At 42.0% G+C, this 21,627-nt stretch overlaps 1 protein-coding gene across 1 annotated transcript in view; it reads left to right on the top strand.

Annotated features, from left to right (window-relative positions):
- Positions 1-21,627, top strand: part of kcnh5b (potassium voltage-gated channel, subfamily H (eag-related), member 5b) — a gene marked incomplete at both ends in the record, with an annotated part of 102,752 nt that overhangs the window by 11,514 nt on the left and 69,611 nt on the right. The window contains 3 exons of the mRNA XM_079174228.1: positions 456-584; positions 8,243-8,358; positions 13,686-14,078. Of these exons, the coding sequence (XP_079030354.1) occupies positions 456-584; positions 8,243-8,358; positions 13,686-14,078 (638 nt within the window). The remainder of the gene's footprint in view (positions 1-455; positions 585-8,242; positions 8,359-13,685; positions 14,079-21,627) is intronic.

Genomic DNA, 21,627 nt, shown 5'->3' with positions numbered 1-21,627 from the left:
AACCGTGGTGGAAGGGTGCAGCATGGACCCAAGGAAAGACTCATTAAATCTAGGAGCAGAGTCAAACCACAGTGCGGATACACAAGTTATTTGTGTCTGCGCTCTCCGAGTGCCCTTCTAGTTCAAAAAATGTATTGTGCTATTGTCTCATGTCGCATATGTGGGGCAGTTTATACTCACGTAGGAGGGTTAAAGGAGCAGTGAAAGCATTTACTCTGACCTATTAGCAGAAATGGAATATAATATTATTAAGTATGTTTTCTTTAGTAATAACCTTAAAAGAACAATAAGAGTTAAATAAGAGTGTTTTTGTTACCTTTTAGAATGAGCCGTTAATATCTACATACGGAGCGCGTCCAGAGCGGACAAACCAAACAAACACTGGCTCTAGATTCGCCATTTTGTGTCTTTATTAGGAGGAATACGCAGCTAAGATTTCTCTGATTTCTCCGCAGGAAGTCCAGTGTGGTTCTACATGCAAGTGGCTCCCATCAGGAACGAGAACGACAAGGTGGTTCTGTTCCTCTGCACCTTTAAGGACATCACCCTCTTCAAGCAGCCTATTGAAGACGAAACCACCAAAGGTGAGTGTTTCTCCCTGCTTTGATTTAACAAACTGTTAAAATCGTATTTTTGGTGCATGTGTGTTTTTATTATTGCATAATTCACAGTTTGAGTTAAAAAGGAGAGAGACGTGTAGAGAAGGATGTTCGTACAGACGTCTTTTGGAAAGTCTGATGTTCAGAGAACATGATGTGCAGCTCAGTGTCCCGAGCCACCAGAGGAGGAGATGTTTCCGTTTCATTATTCAGGACAGTAAAGAGTTAGAGGAGAGACGGGGGACGACGGGTCACAACATTTTCAGAGTGGAAACCAAATGAGTACAAGGCCAGACGCCCCAGCAATGTAATTCTGATTGGACATATCACTAACTTTCTTCATCTTCCGCCTCTTCTTGTTCTTCCTCTCTCATCATCTTCCTCCCAACGTGTTTGTGTTTTTCTGAAATGCATTAACTGAGCGGATGGATTGCCGTGAAATGTTCCCTTCAAGATGATTCGGAGAACCTTTGGTAATCCTCTGACTCTTCATCACTGTGTCAGAAATATGAATCTGCCCCAAAACTTTACCTGCAGAATTCCCATCAGCCTCCGCTGTACTTTGTATCAGCAAATATTAGCACGCTAACACGCTAAGCTAAGACGGTGAACATTACACCTGTTAAACATCAGCATGTTAGCATTGTCCTTGTGAACATGCTAGCATATAGCACAGCTGTGTTCTGTGTCCTTTTTCTTTTTCTTCCCTTCTGCTATCATCACTCTCCTCCTTGTCCCCTTCCCTTTCATAGTCTCCTTCATCTTCTCTTTTGTTTCACTAGTTGTCCTCCTCCTCCTTCCTCCTCCTTCCTCCCTTCCTTCCTCTTGCTTCTCCCCCTTCTTCCTCTTCGGTTCTTTCTCTCCCACTGAGAAGTCTCGGAACATTTCTGCTCGCTGCAAATCGTAGTTCTTTATTTCATCCCAAGCTGCGGCTGGATGAAAAAAAGAGCGAGTCAAGTCTTATTTCTCTTGCGATGCGGGAGCGTCTCATCTGTCGGGTTGTGTTTGAGGAGGTTGGGACGCTGTCAGGAATCACGGGAGATGTGGGTGGCGGTGTTGTCCTCTGTGCCCTGACTGATGCACAGTGTCAGCTTCCTGCCCTGGGAGTCGTCCTCAGCGCCACTGAGCGGGTGTGTTTGCCCTTTGACAAGGATCCCTCACCCTCCCCCCTTTTAATGTACACACACATATATGCAAACACGCGTGCACGCATGCAGCGAGTTACGGAGGCCTGCAGAGTTGTCGTGTGATTTGTGTATTCACTCATGTGCTCAGCGACATGTGAATAACGCGGGTTGAACATGCAATTAGTGCTTGACTGGAACTAATATTGTCACATCAGTGCCGTGACGTCTTTACCAGTTAGCTTCTGCTGATCATGTGACAAACTTCAGATTTAGTTCTCACATCGTCTGTAATATGAAAGAAAACAAAGGAGACACTAGAGGTCTGCTGGTTCAGAGAAAGCGGCAACATCAGCCAAAGCTTCACGTGTTAAAGCTGCATTCTCTCTAATGTCCACCAGGGGGCGACTCCTCTGGTTGTATAGAAGTCTATGAGAAAGTGACTCTACTGAGGTAATAAATCAAGAGAGAAGTAAACATTGTAAACATGAGTTTATGGTCTCAATCTCTAGTTTCAAGTCTTCTTCAATACAGCATGATGTTCATTTAGTAAATGATGGTCCATTTAGAGTCACACAGACCATAAAGCAGGGGATGCTTTAGGGGCGGGGCTACACAGTGATTGACAGGTCTCTACCAGAGACGTGCACGGCGCATAAGCCTTCTTTTTGTGGTCAGTTTAAAAGGTCAACTGTTCCCAGTGTGGCTTTTGATTCCTTTAGTGTGAGATTCTTAGACATTTTGAAATGAAACCGTGTTGGAAATGAAAAGTTTACTGCACTATAAAACAGACGGCCTTGTATCGTAGTCATACACTCGGTAATGGAGAGTCACGTTGGCAACGAGGCTGCACTTTGCCGTTGGTAGTTTGACTGATGGTGCTGGCAGCCAGACTGTAAACGCCACACGTGTATTTCAGTACAGTACGGCTTGTTGGAGGCCACGGTGAGTCACAGAGCAGCCAGCTGATTGGAGGGGGGGGGGGGAGGCCGTTCGCAGCTGAGCTCGCTCGCGCTGCAGACCGAAAACTTTGCTCTCAGCTTCGTCTCTGGATGCTCCGGCGGCCTCGGCTCGCCACAACACGTCAGCATCAGCTGAGCGGGAGAGAGATGCTGAAGATCCTCAGCTTGGAACAACCAAGTAGATTTTTTTATCTCTAAAATGACCCCATCATTTTACTAAACTTAAAATACGTTCTGTATTGTGGCAGATGCATTTATTTCCGTCATCTTCCCTCAGATCCCGGATTTAACAGCTGCCTTTTCAATGACTTCAGAACATTCTCGATGCATGCACGGCCGCTGGCTGTTATTACAGCAGAGCGGGTTCAATAAATAGTCGGCATCATCGGTGAGAGAGAGCAGTAAGAAGAGAAAGAAGAGCAAAACTCAACAAGTGGCAGAATGAAAAAAACCCGAAAATGAACATTTTATTTATTTTTTAAAATTCAAAATCATTTTTATCGCCCAAAATCACCAATCTCCTTCACAGGGCTTTGCAATCTGTACAGCGTACGACATCCTCGGTCCTTAAACCCTTGCATCAGAAAAGGACCCCCCCCCCCCCCCCACACACACACACACACACAAACACAATTAAACCCCCATCGTGTGGCTGGTTTCTTGCAGCGCAGCAGAGTTCACTGTTTGCTTTGTCAGCACCTGTAAAAGCTTCACAGATGGCGGTCGCTTCAGCCTCGGGCGAGACTTCATTACAGGATGATGAGTGACGAGAACGCCGGCGCTTCAGGCGTTAAACATTCCAGCAGACTTTACTTGTTGTAGTCATAGATGTTGTTCATGATCTGGTTATTTTTAATTGTGGCTGATAACGCTGAAATAAACATAATTGGCAGATAATAATATTATCTCATATTGCCAGCTGAACAAAAGATGCTGTACCAAGCATGTTTTTACATTTTGCATGCTGTCTTAATGCATCCGGACCTCAGAGGTGATGTGGAGTTAATTCCACCAAATGTCTGTGCCGACATCACCGACATACTGAACTCTTTACTCCCACTTTTCTTTAACATCCAAACCTGAACAGTAAGCACAAAACCAAACACTCCTACATGTTAAAGATAGATGTTGAGTGATGGTTTTTGCAGTGCATGTGTGCTGATCGTCTGTCGTTGGAGGACAAACGGCTATGAGTTCAGTGCGAGTCGTCCTCGTCTGTGCAACCTGCTGATCAAAATCTCACTGGAGAATTCACTTTGTGGTGCGTGCAGCGGTTCTGCTCCCCTGTTATTTTTAGCCCACTTTCATTGTGCTCCAGTCTGGTAAGTCAAGCGTTCTAGAGGGGGAACCGTAGCAGCAGCAGTACTACTATTAACCGTGAAGAAAAGACCTTATTTACTTGTCCTGCAGTGTGTGTGTGTGTGTGTGTGTGTGTGTGTGCGTGCGCGTGTGTGTGCGTGCGTGTGTGTGTGGCCCTTTTGTCCTCATGTGGTGGGAGCCTGTCGCTACGTATTTACACGAGCGCCACCGAGGTAAATTCCTCCATTTGCGTCGTGATGAAAGTGGTTCTGGGTTTGCTTTCCGACCAAACGGTTCGCTATTATTTATTTTTTCTCAAACGCATTAGGGTGTGGTGCTCTATAATGCATGCACACAATACAGTGAATTATGCAACCTACTGTATAGGCGGCGTAGAAAAAGCACTTCAGACCTTTTTGCTTTATTAAATGGAGTAATGCCACGATGGAAAAACTACGGTGGCTGCAAATAAAAGTCTTTTTTGCTTCAGTGAAAGTAAACAAGACTCGGCAGTTAGCATGTGTGACTTTAAAGTGAACGGCACAGCTTTATTATAGAAATGAATAAAGAAAAGTTGATTTTATAAGCACATCTAAAGGTTTTACAGCTGGTCTTTCTTTGTCAAATGTTGGATAACTTTAGCTGTGACTCAGCTTATTAGCTTCTCTACTTTTTTTTTATTTACCATGATGGATAAAATAAATATTTAATGATCTTAGAGTAAAACAAGGCGAGCTATTAAGATTTGTTTATTCTAGTATTATAGCTCTGAAGGAGCCCAAGACTCTACTTCCATTACATTACAGAGGAAAGAGAAAACCTGGTACTTTATACATGATATCAGACATAAACCGAACAAACTAAACCTACATGTTGAGCATTTAACAAGAGATCATGATACAGTAGAATATAAAATGCATTTCATTCTAGACCTCATTCACATCACACAGGTGAGATGTTCTGTCCTCCAGGACGCCAGATTTATGGTGTTTCTGAAGAGTTAAGATTCACCAAACTAAAAATAACACAAACTAACCGACGGAGGCAGCTCCTGTGTTCTGAGGTACCGTCTGACATCGAGGTAAAGAGGTGAAAACCTTCTACATACAGCGTTCACTTAAACTGATATATTCTTTTCGGGGTCTAAAATAAATCCGTTTCTCCAAACTCCTAGTAACACACGGACTACGGAGGAGAATACTACAAAACATCACTACTGTCCCTTTAACTGCACTCAAACAGACCCCTGAGCTTGTTGTTAACTTGCTTATTTCTCTTTATTTCTCTTTCATTTAGTCTCATTTTCATCCGTTTCATTTAGTGAGTTTTCATAATGATGTCATGAAAGTGACCGGCTCTCTCCAGACAATCCTGGGAGATTGTTGCACCGGCTCGATTTTAAATGAGCTCATGTAAATGTTTCTGAACAGTGGAACAACAATTATGGAATAATGGCGAATTTGCTAGAATTAAGTAGAGCAGACTCATTATACAACATCAGACCCCAAATGTGTGTTTGTGTTGATTTGAGCAAAAATGGGTTTTACTGCCCATTAATACAAGTTTCCATTTGTTAGAGTAACAAGTTAACACTCCTACAAAAGTTAGTCTCAACCGGTCTCCTGGGTCCCGCTGCACCACATCATCCCCGGCCCTTTGGGGTTCTAGATGAGATCCTTGGGTTCTAGGTAGAACCCTTACAAAAGGCGGAAAGGTTCTGGATTGAACCTCCAGAGAGGGTTCTGGGTGGAGCCGTAGCAGGGTTCTCACTGAACCCTCTCGGAACCGTTACCACTTTTTAAAGGTTCTATTTTTACGAAAGGTTCTACCAGGAACCAAACAGGGTTCTGAGAACAAGCCAAAGAACCCTATCAGTTCCAGCTGGAGCCTTTATTTCTAAGCGTGCACCGCTCACCAACATCAGGGTAACTGACAGATATCGTTCTGTCTTCTGCTCCAAAGCGTTCACAGACAACAATACACAAGTCCTGTACTGAACACAATGAGAAGCTCTGCTGCAGCAGTTTCCCTCCAGGAGAGATGTTGGAAGGATGTTGTTTTGGCTTCTACGATGATCCAGAGCCAGGTTTGGGTATTAGCATATAGAAAACCACATAAAAGAAGACGTGTAGTTACTCACACAAAAGCCACTACAGCAATTTCTTCTTGTGGGTAGTCGAAGTGATAAAGCAAGTATTGTGTTCTGGTCCCAGTACCGTGTTGTTTGGCTTCTCTCACACCGCTGCACACAGGAATGAATGGTTGAAATGAAAGCGGGGTGTTCAGCAGGCGGCCCGAGGCGGTCGCTCTTTATTCGTAATGGTCCCTTCGACGGGGACGGGTCGATCCCGTGATGTGGTGCTGCGCCTCTGTTGTGCTTCTCTTTGTCCTTTCAACAGCATCCGTCCTCCAAAACTCACAGCATAGGTGAGGCCAGAAAACAGGCCGGTGTTATTGAGATCGACTAATGATTCTCATGTGATGATGATGAGGGAACGAAAAAAACACAAAAACACAAAGCATGTTCCTCACAATGCTTGCTTTGCAATTCCACTGCATTTATAATGAGCTTTATGTAAATAGCACTTTTCAAAAACAGTATGATTGAATGCTTATCGGCCACCAAGACCTACAGCATATTAATCACACTGATATGAAGAATAATAAAGGTTATACATAGGTTAAAGTTACAAGAATACATTTAAAATGAAAGGCAGAAAGTACAAGAAGTTTGATCAGGATATAAAATATAAAATATACGGAAAGTTTGGTCCAGATTCCAACATTGAGCCATTTAAGTGTGTATATCTCTTTAAGGCTTTTAGACTTCTCTTTTCTACATTCTATCAGTTTATTTTAGCGGTTAAACATTTGTTGAATGTTGAAATAGAGAACGACTGTGATTGTCTTCTTTGCCGTTCAAAAGATGAGCAGAGTGAGAAGTCTGTCTGCTCTTAAACTTAGTGTTATCTGACTCCTTAAAGGTAGATTATGTTTTTAAATGTTTATCTCCCAGATTACGTTTGTTTTTCTGACGAATCACAAATATGTTTCTGATCGAAGTCCACATGTCTGTGCGGTCAGGAGGATGTGGAGGATGGAGGGGTCAGAAAAACAGTTAGTTTAATGTTACATACATGTTTTAACGCTTTGTTAAATGTTTAATGTTACGTTAAATGTTTATTATTTATAGTTTCATTTAATGTTTCGTTAAATGTTTTAACGTTTTGTTTATTGTTTTGTTTATTATTTATAGTTTCATTTCATGTTTCGTTAAATGTTTTAACGTTACATTAGTAACTGATGGTTATGAGATAAAACAATCAGTTGTGGAAAAAGTTTCTTAGCTCACTTTAGGTGTTTTTAGTCTTTGTCAAAGAAAGAGTTGATGCACTAAATGGATTATGGAATAAACTGTGAAGCAAACATTTAACTCTCTTTAATGACTGGGAAGCTGTTGTTGTTGTCGTGATGTGCGAATGCTTCTCTTTGTCTCCTGAAAGCTTCAACCATCGCTGTCATTAAAAGAAACAATGAAAATGTGCCCAATTGAAACAAATACTCTCTGTTTTGCGTAGATGGTTCGATCGCCAAGCTGACTTATATTGTTTCCAGTTCACGACCTCTACTTCTTCTTCTACTCTGTGTTCGGCGTATTAAAGCCATGAGCAGCGTATCGCCCCGACTTCTGATGAAACTATGCGGAGGTCAAGTTTATTCGCTCCAAACCTGTCGATGGAAATGCCACCAGGAGCATGATGGGAAATTATCTCAAAAAGGAATCTGGTTGTAGACTTGCAAATAGTGACCCTGCTCGATCCCCGTTCTCGGCTCAAGATCTTCTCGTCTCTGTGACCTCCAACACATTGTCTTTAGCTGTGAGAGGCTGTCAGACACTTCTGAGTCTTTATGTTCTCTTTCATCTCCCGCTTCCACACGAAGGTCAGAGCACATCGCACAGCTGCAGAGCAGGAACCCTGCAGCTGGTGGAGGTTCAGTTGTGTTCAAGGACACTTTCTGCAGGAGCCTGTGCTGCATTTATTGTAAATATGAACTACCAAGTGGGGAAAAACTCAGTTCCTGCGAGCCCTCCAGTGGCGGGTACAAGTGGAAGCTGTGGGAATATTTTGTAGCTCCATTGTGTCCCCATTGGAGCGGTGAAATGGGAAACCGTATCAGTGTTTGCGTGCAGCTGACTCTCAAAGCCAGTCTCTGATGAACGTGGTGTAAGCTTTGTTTTTTTGTCTCACTGCTGCAGGATGGACCAAGTTTGCGCGGCTGACACGGGCGCTCACCAACAACCGCAACACGCTGCCGAAGCTGGCTCCCATAGACAAACCCGAAGTCAGCCACAAACCGTCCCGACTGGTGGAGGTGAGCACATGCAGACTCACACACACACATGCTTTGCTCTTCTACACCTCGTTCTGTGACTTATACCAGGGTCACCATGAAAGCAAGTACTTCTGCTTCATGCCCAAATGTCCTCCCAATCCCATGTTATTCACTTGTGCTGTTCATTAACCAGGTACCAAAACGTGTCACATTTAATATATATTATTATTATTTTTAAGGATCAGCCTCCAACATGGGAACATAACCTCCTAAACTTGCAGGATTGAGCTCAAAACCTGACTTTAGTGTTCATTCAATGACTGAGACACCAGTACAGTAAGGGCAGCTAACCATGTCACCTGGAAGCTAACGCTGCAGCACCACACACACACACACACACACACACACACACACACACACACACACACACGGCAAACATGCCACCGTAGCAACTCTCTGCTCTTAACATTATTTCTGCACAAATAAATCCTCACATAAAACATTAAGTGCCGCATGCAAACCATTCTACGAACGCACGCCGACGCCTGCATTGATCGACGGGACGCACAGGCATGTGAGCATATTGTACTTTGTCACACACAACCACGCCCTCAATGCATCCGTCCTTTAGCCTCCATCCACTTCCACTCGCACGCTAACTTCCCCCCGAAGCTGCAGTTGTTTGACACAGCGAGCGGTGCTTTCCTCTTCCCGGGAGCGCCGTGCTCCTGTGGACTGCGGCCGTCATTACTATTTCATGTTAGTTGGGGAGATGGAAGCAATGGAAGCCGGGTGCTGTGGGCACTCTGAATGATTGTGACTGCTGCGGGAAATTTAGAAAATGGGTTTTGGTGTGTGTGTGTGTGTGTGTGTGTGGGGAGAGAAGACAGCTGATGTCTTTTTTTTTATTTTACCCGCCTGTTTTATTCATGAACGTTTGAGTTTGAGGTGTGTCGCCTTTTAATCAGAATTTGTTTAAGTTTCATCTCTTATTGGAACATGAGGCCATAATAATCTTTACATTTTTTATTTTTAAGCAAAAGTGTTGCTTCCAGGGCGTTTTAAAGGGGACGAGGGTAGGGGGGAGGAATGAGAGGAGAGGAGGTGAAAGAGAGGAGGGAATGTAAAAAGGAGGAAAGATATAAAATGAGAGGAAATAAATCAAATAGGCAAAGAGGGGAAGCTGACTAAGAGAGGAAAGTGGAAGTAATGATTGAAGTAAGGAAGCGAAGAAGGAGCCAAACGGATGGAAGGGAGGAGGAAGGAAGGAGAGAAGGAATAAACTCATGACACTTCAGACTTCAACCATTTAAACAGTGAGGTTAAAAGGAGGGGATTTGTTAATGAAAGATGCTTTCTATTAGACCCATACGAGGGACTACACACCAGGATATCTTTGCTTCTGCTTCAGTTTGGACCATTTTTTAAATATATATCTCTTGTGAGTCCGCCCACTTTATGGACTTCTTAAATCACTGCAGTACTCTCTTTTTATACATTATAAAAGGAGTAAAAGCTTTAAAAAAATACCACTGCTGTAATAAAAATGTTATAGCTTTGTATATTCAATAATGATGCACACCGACAGTCTACTCGAGTCTGTCTGTGATTGTGTTTGTCTGCTGCTTATTAACTTTTCTGTCACACTGACGTCGGATGCCTTATTGCAACGTATCCTCAGCTGGTGTGAGATCTTATGAAAACAGTTATTCCTCGTTATTCGTTGTCCTATGAACGTCCAGCAACGCGAGTCAATTTCCCCTCCTTACATGCAGACGGTCTTTTCAAAATAAACTTCCGTCTTCGCAGGAAACAACTTGGTGAGGTTTGGGAAAAGATTGTTGTTTGGGTTCAAATAACTAGAAGTGTCGTACTTCAGAGGAATAAGTCAACGTTGACTTCTCGTTTCATGCGAGCGAACTTGAGGAACGTTTTTTTTGTCTGACCCTTCCACCTGTGGGTTTTACTGTCTTTTCACTTCCTGGTTCATGATTACGTGGATTACATAAGAGCTTAGAATGCTGTTTGAGAACAACCTGCACATTAATAACTTCATGGATGGTAAAGACGGGAAGGATTCCCATAATTCTACTGTGAATTGGCAATATAGGACTATATCAATTAAAATGAAGTTTAATTACAGAGAACAACAGACTTTGGCGTCCATCTTTATTTGGTCTTTAAGCACGTCTGTTATTAAACACCAGATCCGATGTATCGGAGTTCCCAGTCCTAATTACTACTTGGATATTGTTGTTCGGGCTATTTTCAAGTCAAACTCATAATTGTAATAACCCCAGTATAATGTAAACATGGCTTTAAGTGGAAGCTCTAGGGCTCATGGGAATTATGGAAAAACTGAAATGTTAAATCAAGAACAAATATGACATAGTTGTTTTTAAGTCATCGTCCTTATTTAGAAATGTGGAGTGAACCACAGAACACAAAGGGCTGGATTTTTAGGAGCTAATACACCAATCGAGGTGATTCTTGAATGAGGTTTTCTTATTTTCTGAACAGAACCTGAAGTTTAGTGAGTCAAGGAAGGAACAGTGCAATAAGTTGTGCATGTAGAGAAGGAAAGAAGGATGTAAGAGAAGGTGTGGAGGAAAGGAAGAGGAGAATGTAGAGGCAAGAGAGAAGTGATGTTGGCAGGAAGGAGAAAGAAAAAGGGGCATAATAAGTTCCAAGCTGATTCAGCCTCTTGCGTCTCCCAGCATGCTGCTGGATGGGAGGGGGTTGCGTAACGTCCTGAGCGTGCTCAATAGATAAACGCAGGTGATCCATCCTGAAAGGAACAGCTGGCGTCTTCTGTCGAGGAAGCTGTCGAGTGCCACATGAGCAGAGTTTTTCTCTCTCCCCCCCACAATGCCGCTGGGTTCCTAATTGGAGCGACGGTGCAGCTCTTGACCAGGGGGCCGTTTGATTGGCAGCTCTGATGATCAGGATCAGATCCTCAGCTGAGGTCACTTCACATCAGACCGAGGGGGGCTACCAAAGCTAGCCGAGGCTAACTCCTCTGAATGTTTTATTATTATGATGATTATGTAGCAGCAGATTGATTGATTGATATCTAATATTACAGTAGAAGTGGTGTAGAAGAAGAGGGACTGCAGAAGTACATGTGCTAGTAGTAGCAGCAGTAATATTAGAAGTACTAGTAATACCAGAAGTAGTGATCGACACGTTTCAACTGAAGTACACTAAAGTTATTCGTTTGTTAAATCTTTTATTTAAGTAAATTAATCTGGAGTTTCGGCCACAACGTTCAACGCCACCCAACTGAACTCCTGTTTCCAGCATTTTTGAAATGCTTGCTTGCTTTTCAGCTCGATACAATATAATACACATTATTGCACACGTGAGGTAGGAAGTGTTGGTATTGCAGATTATTTATATTGCACGTATGTACATTGATATTGACTCTGATATTTGTAGCGTTAGAATTGCTAGTAGTGTGCTAACGGCAGTAAGAACGATTCTGTAACTAATTATAGTTATATTAGTTGTTGGGTAGTAGTAGTAGTACTAGCAGTAGTATTATTAGTACTAGAAGGAAACTGCACGGCAGTAGAAATAGTAGCAGCTGCAGTAGTAAAGTGGCATTTGTAGCATTAACCGAGGTAACTAGGCTAACTAGTAGAAATCACAGGGTGAGTAATAATAGTGTTTTTGGAGCAGTAGTAGTGCAGGTGTGAAGGGTAATAACCGTACAACCCTCGACATAGTTGCACCAATGTAGCTATAATAATAATATAAGTAGGAGAAATATGTAGTTATTGCAGCTATATGTACTATTAGTAGTAGTTGTATTGATTACAGTAGAAGTATTAGCTTTTATATTATCATCAGTACTGCAACAGTGTGAGCAGTAACTCAGTACTAGAGTGGAAATAACTGCAGTAGCAATAGTACAAACAGCATTCATACAATCCTACATCGTATTATTATCTGTTTTAGTTTTAAGTGACAAACGGCAACATTACTAATGGAACTGAGTTAAAAGAAGTACCACTCTAAGTATACTGTAGATGTGTTTTCCTTTCTTTTGAACCGCAGGAAGCGTTAGAATCAGTCTGATTTATAATTGCAGTTCATCTGAGTAGCAGCTGAACACAAACAGAATAATATGCAGTTTAGTGTAAAGTGGGTTGAATGGTTGATGTGTGATCTCTGAGTGGCCTGCAGAGGAAATCCATCTTGAATTTAATGTAGTCTGTGTTATGCAGAGGAAGCCGAGCTCAGCAGGAGAGTAATCATCATCATCATCATCATCATCCTCATCACTCTGCAAACAATAATGGCTGTTTTTATTTATTTATTTGTTCTTTTAGTTTAGTTTGAGTCCGTCTCATCCGTTTCTTCATCCCCGTCCTCTGCCGTCTCATTTCTAGCCAAATGTATTCATTATGCAGTTTTGTCACAGGGAGTTTTACGGAGCAACGAAAAAAAGATGAATACAGATGAAACCCGGAGAAGAAAAACATCACAAATTGTAAAATACTTTTCTATTTCCCCGGCTCTCGCTGCACACACACCGAGCAGCGGTAGGTGATTGTGACTAGACTAAAACACAAAGTGGTCCAGGTTTTGTCTTACTTTTTCCTTCTATTTCATCTCTTTCACATGATTTAATTTCATCTCCTCACGGTTACTTTCGACTCTGTGTTCGGAAAACACCCTCAGACTTCAAACAACTATAACTGAATATTAGAAATATAATTGGCAGAATGAAACTGCCAATGAAATGAAAATCTTTTGACATATTCTGTTTTAAATAAAAAATTTTAATTTTGATGGCTGACCAAAATAAAATGTTGTAGTTGAGTTTGAGCTAAGTAACAACCTCCGGGTCTGAAAAGTGAAGACAAAGGTTAAGTGTCTTAAACCTGCATTCTCTCTAATGTCCACCAGGGGGCGACTCCTCTGGTTGTATAGAAGTCTATGAGAAAATGACTCTACTTCTCTCTTGATTTATTACCTCAGTAAACATTGTAAACATGAGTTTATGGTCTCAATCTCTAGTTTCAAGTCTTCTTCAATACAGCATGATGTTCATTTAGTAAATGATGGTCCATTTAGAGTCAAACAGACCATAAAGCAGGGGATGCTTTAGGGGCGGGGCTACACGGTGATTGACAGGTCTCTACCAGAGACGTACACGGTGTCTCTACGTCGCTCCTCTTCAGTCCAACTATGGTCACTTCTTAAATACAGTCTATGATTTGAGCCAAAGATTGTTTGAGGCAAGAGAAACTTCACTCTGTAACACCAATGTAGTGATTTTGTGGTCCCAACAAGTCCAATAGATTCACGCCAATTTCACGTTCTCTCGTGTAACATATCCTGCTTTGTTGCTCCTCCAGGTTTTGCAGCTGAACTCAGACATCCTTCCGCAGTACAAGCAGGAAGCCCCCAAGACGCCCCCCCACATCATCCTCCACTACTGCACCTTCAAGACCACCTGGGACTGGGTCATCCTCATCCTCACCTTCTACACGGCCATCATGGTTCCCTACAACGTCTCCTTCAAGACCAGGCAGAACAACATCGTGTGGCTGGTGCTGGACAGCGTGGTGGACGTCATCTTCCTGGTGGACATCGTCCTCAACTTCCACACCACCTTCGTGGGGCCTGGAGGCGAGGTCATCTCTGACCCCAAGCTCATCCGCATGAACTACCTGAAGACCTGGTTCGTCATCGACCTGCTGTCTTGCCTGCCATACGACATCATCAACGCCTTCGAGAACGTCGATGAGGTACGGTTGTTTTTTTTTAAGATGGCGTTCTCAGCTGTGATTGGCTGGAAGGAAAGTGTGCATGGAGGTGAAAATATTCAGTGTATTTACTAGTGGTATAAAGGACCATTGTTGATCCGTATGAACCACACGTGAACCGCCGATTAATTACACAGTTTAACGTTAACTGTCACAGTGCGAAATAAAGTTTTATTGACAATCGTTTTCCGCCAACGTTCAGTAAAATATGAGATTAGGACATCGGCATTTTAGAGCTAGTAACGTTAGCAACATCGCTAACGGCCAACATACAAAGGTTCTGTTACATTATGATGCGTTCAGGCTCTGTTTAGGGAAAATGAGTATTTGGCGAAGATAAATTAAAATTAAAATGATCAAATATCAAAGTAGGTTTTCTGATTGAATCGTAGGGAATAAATAGGTTGTGACATTGCCGAAGCATGTGATAGATATAAAGTGGTGATTTGTGTGCGTAGTCTTTAAGAGGTGATGAGTCATCCGGTTTCTGCCGGTTGCTGATTGGTCCAGAGTCTCGGTGGATGTTTACACCTGGTATTAACATGTGATTTGTATCAGCGAAAAACTCATCTACTGCAGGTGTAAACGCATGCAGAATGCGATCAGATTGGCGAGACCTCATCTTGGAGGCGGTCTCACTTTCACTGTTATCTGATCTCACAGCGGTGTAAACACCATCTGCAGAGTTTGGCCACATTTTTTTTTTTAAGAAAGAAAATCCACCCAGAAAGGTTGCCCAAATTGGGAGAACAAGAATGCTCATTAATAATAAAGTGTGGATGCTAAAGCCTGCGATCAGATGTTGTTATTCAGAAAAGGTATCCAGATAACAGATGTTGGTGTAACTGGGGTCTTGAGACCAGAACGAGGTTCGTTTCTGACTGTTTCGAAAGGAACGTTTGAGATTTAGTTTGCTGGTTTAAAGGACAGAAGGAAGAGGAAATAATTTGGATATGGTTCGTCAAACTGTTCCCCTCCTCTTCCTCAGAAACAAGAGATTGTTTCTGGTAGAATAGATGGAGTCAGGACTTTTAAATTGGAGAGAACTTACTGTAGAATAGTGTTTTGGCTCGGGGACGACAAACGCTTGGAGTTGCAGGGATGCTATGTGTCACACAGACGAGTGAAGTCGGTCGGTTTTTAGTCCACCGGTGAAGATTGATTTCTGATTTCTGATTAACATGAATTTTAGTGCATTCATGGTTATCAGACGATGTATCGTGATGACTGTGAGGATCCGCTGACGCTTCATGTAAAGTCACCAGCAGGACAAATAGTTTAGATTTGTAGAGTAAATTATTTAATGTGTATTAATTGACAGTAATGCTACAGTTTACCGTTGCACTCCTAACATTTTAATTCCTATTCTAAGCATTTGTTAATGATTGATAAACCTTTATGGAGCAGATATGTGTAACTCGTTGTTAATGATTAATAATTGGTTTGTAAACTGTCTAAAAACATGTGGATGGCTTTTATGAAGTTGCAACAATTATATGTTCAACAATAATCTAGAATATAATAAAAATATAAAATTTATAAACAGAATATTTCATATTACGCAAACTAATGATGAATTAACATAAATTATAGAAGTACTAATAATCGGTAAACATTGTTAATTATGATTTAATGTTTGTTAACAGTAAAATAACTTAACATAAGTATAATTATTAATTTACCAATGTCTTAATGATAGTTATTATATAGTGTAACTGATCTTATAGCACATGTTCATGTGCTCAAAGCTGCTGCTGTGTCTGTTTGTCTCGACAGCAGGTGACATTTTTAGCTAATAAGCTCATTAAGTTGGCTGATTAATAATTGATAGTGTTCTGTTTTTAACTCGGGCGAACAGGCCTTCATTATCTCAGCCAGGGAAAGTGGAAAGTAATTGTAATGTCTAACTTTCAGCAGCTTTTGCTGTAATAGCTTCATTATTGAAATAGTTTAAAAGTAAATTCCCTCATTTTAAGGTCAAGTGGATGTATTTAAACCTGCTAGCATGTAGAATTGATTTAGCACCAAGTGTAGTGGTGATGGGACTGCAGTTTAAAACAAAAACAAATACATGAATACATGTGCCTCTAGGAATGAGAGTGTTTAGGTTGTTTGATTCCTACGATGCTCTCTGAGGGATCAGAGCTGCTCTCAGTGTTGTTCACGCTCATTTACACCCATCAGATATCCAGGCGTTCTGTCTTTACGACCCGAAGTCCATTAAAGGTGATTTTCCACTTGATTTCCCACCGAATTCATTAGACGACAGCCTGAGTGGAAGGACCAGTCTGTTGAATGTGAAATGAGAGAAGAAGGTTGTTGAACACGGGCGACTCTTGAGTTTCTTTTATGTTTTGAACGTTTGATATTTTCATGATTTGTTGTTTATGTGAACACATGCTGTGGGGGTTTGTTCATACATTATTGTTTGAGTCTGTCTGCCAAGTGGACACTTAATCACATGAGTTTTTGAACGCCAGTAATAATAATAATAAAACCATTAATTAGGCTGCCAGCAGCTTCATTTTCAACGTTTATTAATTTTTTTTATGGCATTAAATTTCTTCACACCTCCTTCAGCATTTTATTCTCGTCCTGAGCAACATTTAGACCGACACACAAACATGTTTAATTGTTCTTTGCAGCTCCTGAAGTCACAACTAACTTATATTTTTAGATAGTTTCTTGCAGGATGTAGAAGTATTTGACGTAACCGCTAAAAACTTTCCACAAGGTGTTCTGTATTTTTTTGTTTTACTGAAGTCGCAGACAAGGAAAATGAAAATGTATTTAATGTCATTATGAGCTTTTGGATGGACATTTGTCACTATTATTTAACATTTTACTAACTAAACAATCGTAAAAAAGCCTCGAGCCATGTTAACAGGCTCACAGAGACATTCTGTAACATTCTGTGACGTTACGCAGGACTTTCACCCAGCAGACCGCTGCTCGGGTCCCGTGTGAATCCAAAAGTCAACATTGACTTATTTTGAGTTGCTTAACATACCTATGTTGCTTCATTGTCTGTTACTGGACTTTATAGAATTTAATGTAATGTTTCTGTGTCAAGTATATGTAACATAATCTAATTAACTATTTAATAAACAAACCTGTTTTAACCCAAAGAAAGAAATTGATCAAAACTGAAGCTAGAGATTCACTTAGAGTGCAACAGACAGAAATGTCCACGGACTAAAGCGGCCGTATTTGACGAGTTGGTTGTGGGAACGTGTTGCTTTAACTTGGTCCACTTAAGAGGAAGAAGTTAGAAAGTAGTCTGTTCTATACTTCAGCTAAGGTGCCAGCAGTTTAATATACCTCGAGCAAGGATGTAGTACTTAAAGAGGTTAAACTGTGTTTTTTACTGGATGTACAAATTTAGCAACTTCCAGCGAGTCAGAAACCAGTATTTCCTTTTCTCCGGGGATAACGTTACCGAAACATTGTCCAACAGGCCGGGAAGGACTTTAAGGCGTAATTGCCCTCCTGGGATACGTTACATAAAAAAATATTGAGCGCAAAAACAAAGTGTGCCAAGAAAATATATGTTTTATGTATGTGATATTAGTGGCTTAAATATTGCTATTTAAGGCCAATATTGAGCCCTGATGTCGCAGTATAACGCTCGGCCTGTTAAACCTCATGTCTTAGTGTCTGAATGGAGTATTGAACTGCGGATGCTGCGGTTCAGGAGTCTCTCGTTGTGGGTTCGATGAGCCGCCCGCTGGGTGCTGTTTTCTGTTGTTTGTCTTTTTAAAACGGCAGCGAGTCGAGGGGGACGCAGGCCGAGAGGAAATCAATGTCGCGTAACTTTCCAGCCGCTGAAGAGGACGCCGTCGAGAGTCTCTCGTCCCCTCTTTGCTAACATTGACGTTTTTGTTGCCGCTTTCCCGCATTAGCAGGCTGGAAGCATCGACGGATGCCGACTGAAGGGCAGCGGGTGGGCGGCTTGAGGTGCTGTGTGGAAGAAAAAGCGCCCGAGATTATTATAGACTTATTGTGGACCGACTTCCCCTCGTTGCCGACTCTGATGGCTGAAGCAGGCAGGAAGTATTTTTAGTTGGAAAGCTGTGCCGAGCTGGAGACATGCAGGCGCTGCCAACTCATGTACACACACACACACACACACACACACACACACACACACACACACACACACACACACACACACACACACACACACACATACACAAACGCGTACATATACCTGGGTTGTGAGGACCTCACAGGTCCAAACTGTAACCTTCCTCCATTGGAGAACTTTCCTCATCTTTGTGAAGACGATCTGCAGAAGTGAAACATATTTTAACCACAGTTGACTGTAAACGGCCTATTTATCTGATTAACTGACGAGGCTTCAGATTGCTTTGTTTGTGTGTCGGACGGCCCAAAAACCTAAAGATATTCACTTTGCAAAAAGCAAATGTTTTAGATTCATCTTTGGATTAAACAATTAATGAATCATTTTATTAAACAACAATTTATTGAACAATTATTATGATTAATAAAATGATCTAAGCAGTTGTTTTTTTATTCTTTTGTCAAGTTATTTTTATTTCATTTATTTCATTGTGCATTAACAGAAAATATCTCGATACTGTGAAAGAATACAATGTAATGAATAAATAATAAAACTTATGATAGAATACATTTCTGAGTTAATCAACTAATTGTTTCACCACATTTACAGTTGAACCATTCCTTATTTTATTTTACTTATTTGGAAAACTTTTGACCTAAACTGGTGTGAACAGGTTTTTGTAGATGAACAGTTTGACATCATAACTGACATTCAGTCATGTTAACTTGATGAATTTGTTGATGTGAATCTGGTAATTTGTTTACAGCTTAACTGGGATAGTGGCACTTTAAAAAAAGAAAAAGCACGAGCAAATCTCTAAATACTCATGAAAGCGGTGAGCTGCATCTCTTCAGGCTGACAGCCCTCATTAAAGCACAAAGTCCTGCTTCTATCATGATCACACGTCATCCTCAGGTGTTCACATTTAAATAAAACCGTCGTTAAAGGTTTAAACTTGAGGAACGATAAAGTACGGCTCCATCCTGAAATCAAAGACGTAACATCTTACGGAGCTTCTTCTGTATTCAAAGTTCAGATGTTGACGTATCACCACTCATCACTTATGAATCCAAACATGTTGAGGATTCAAAGAACTCTTGACGGGGATCATTACAACACATCAGTTAAATCCAACTTTTCATGCAGGATTTTTCACTTTTGAACAGATTTAAATCTATGAAGAGAGATTTAAATGTCTGATGCGTGTTCCAGCTCAACACCAGTGTGCTGTGAGGGATCCTCAGGTGTGCCCTGGGAACATGTTCATGTTCACTTAATCGGTCCAAAAAGAATTCATTAGAAAGAAACAAATGTCGATTTTTAAGACCTCTTGTTTCTAAAGCATCTAAAACAGATTGGCCTTCTTTGTTTAATCCCCAGACATGTGAATAGTGTTTTTATCAGTGACATATTTTTGACAGTCGCGTCTGAAAAGCTCTGACAACTTAGCGCTTTAGTGCACGTCGCGTCTGCCATGATGACGCCGGCGTAACCATAATTAATGCTTCATACTGTGTTCTTACACATCCCCAGAACTCAGCTATTAAGATGTAGAATACAATGTGTGCTTATTAACCAAAGACAAGCAGAAGTTATACAAACACACCGTTTTCTTTAAGGTGAAAGAATGTTCCTCTCCGATTCTTCCTGTCGATATTTTGGAGATGCAGCATCACACCTACATACACGGAGACTCAAACAGGTCGGCAGTTACATCAACATGAAGAAGTCGAGCTCTGGCTGTAAAACGGCAACAAATGATGTAAGATCCTCATGAGGAGGAGTTGTGCTGCTGATGCTCCGTCACGTTGCAGCAGAGGTGGTGTGAGAAGTGTGTGTGTGTGTTTTGAGGTGGTGGAGAAGAAAAACAGAAAACCCACGGGGTCCCGAAGCCACCTGCTGTCACCGAGGAGCCCGGCAGCTCACAGCGGGCGTCTGCAGGCGCCGCGCCGGCTCAGAAAAGGTCTAATCCGGGCTGACCTTTCTGTGTGGCGTGCATGTTGCCACGGCCGGGCCAAGCTGACACAGCCCTGGAGGAAGCTGTGCACCGTGGAGTCAGTGTGTGGGGGGGGGGGATATAAACACTCTGCATGTTGGCACGGAGAGAGGAGGAGGGGGAGGGGGAGGAAGAATGGAAAGGTGGAGTGTCAGAGCATTAATTTAACAGGGAAGATAGATGTAAGAAGTTGACACGAGTTTGGCGTTTTGGCGCCATTTCTTTTTTTTTGCAACCTGAGGGGACACATGAGGGCGGAGCTCAGTAACAACCACATGCTGAATTAGTTAACCTTCATCAAGGTATCCTCATACAACGGTTTGTATGGTGTCCTTTGAAAAGTCCTAATTCTTTGTGCGTTTTCCAAAAAAAAGTCCAGCAACACGTGTCAATTGCCACTCGTTACATGAATACACCAAATGTACTTTGTGATTCAGTTTGACGTTTATCCTCGCGGTGCTCTTAATAAAGCCGAGATGTTTTTTACATTTGAATGCCACCATAAAGAATGAGCGCTGAAAACACGTTAAGCTCCCGGTGTCTGGCAGGAACATGCAACAGAGCGTCGCTCAATCTGAGAAAAATAATGAGAGAAAGAGTCGGCGCTGTGAGAAGAGCTTCCCCCCCCCCCCCGCGGACACGTAATCTCTGTCCCTACGCCGCCTTCGCTCTGTTGGGATAAACAGGTGCTTATGAGGCCGTGATTTTACACGCATTGCTCGCTCTTGACTCATGCTCTTTTCATCTGTGTTGCTCTGTCCTGTGGTTGCTTAATTTGGAGCCATTTACATATGAGCTGGGAACCCGTCCGAGTCCCGGGGGGGGGGGCCTTTGAAGCTGTGGCTGCAGAGAGAGAGAGAGAGAGAGGCTGGCTGGGTTTGTGGCGTCAGAGGGAGAACACTTTCAGAACCTGCGGCAGGAGTCTAAGCTGAGGCGACGGTGCGTTCAAGTCCCCCTCAGTCTCGGGTGAAAACCGGACCCGGTTGAGATCAAGTCAAGACGAGGCAGCATCCGCATTCTCTCTAATGTCCACCAGGGGGCGACTCCTCTGGTTGTATAGAAGTCTATGAGAAAATGACTCTACTTCTCTCTTGATTTATTACCTCAATAAACATTGTAAACATGAGTTTATGGTCTCAATCTCTAGTTTCAAGTCTTCTTCAATACAGCATGATGTTCATTTAGTAAATGATGGTCCATTTTAGAGAATGGCTGGAAGAATGTTAAAGAATTAAGACGGAGCAGAAAGATGCTGAATAGTGCAAACGATAGTCAGGAAACTGAAGCACATGAATATCAGTCCTCCTATAATCAACACTGAGGAGCTCAGGTCTGTTACTGAGGGAGACAACGAGGTCGAAAGTGGAACAATGGAGCTGGTTTGCAGCTGAAGATGGAGACGTTGAGGCTGAAAGCGAGCGTCAGGATGGAGGTGAAGGCTGATCTGAGAG

Source organism: Pholis gunnellus (genome assembly GCF_910591455.1).
Source record: "Pholis gunnellus genome assembly, chromosome: 15".
Classification (NCBI taxonomy): Eukaryota; Metazoa; Chordata; class Actinopteri; order Perciformes; family Pholidae; genus Pholis; species Pholis gunnellus.
Note: the sequence above shows the minus strand (reverse complement) of the source record. Positions and strands in the feature narration are given on the sequence as shown.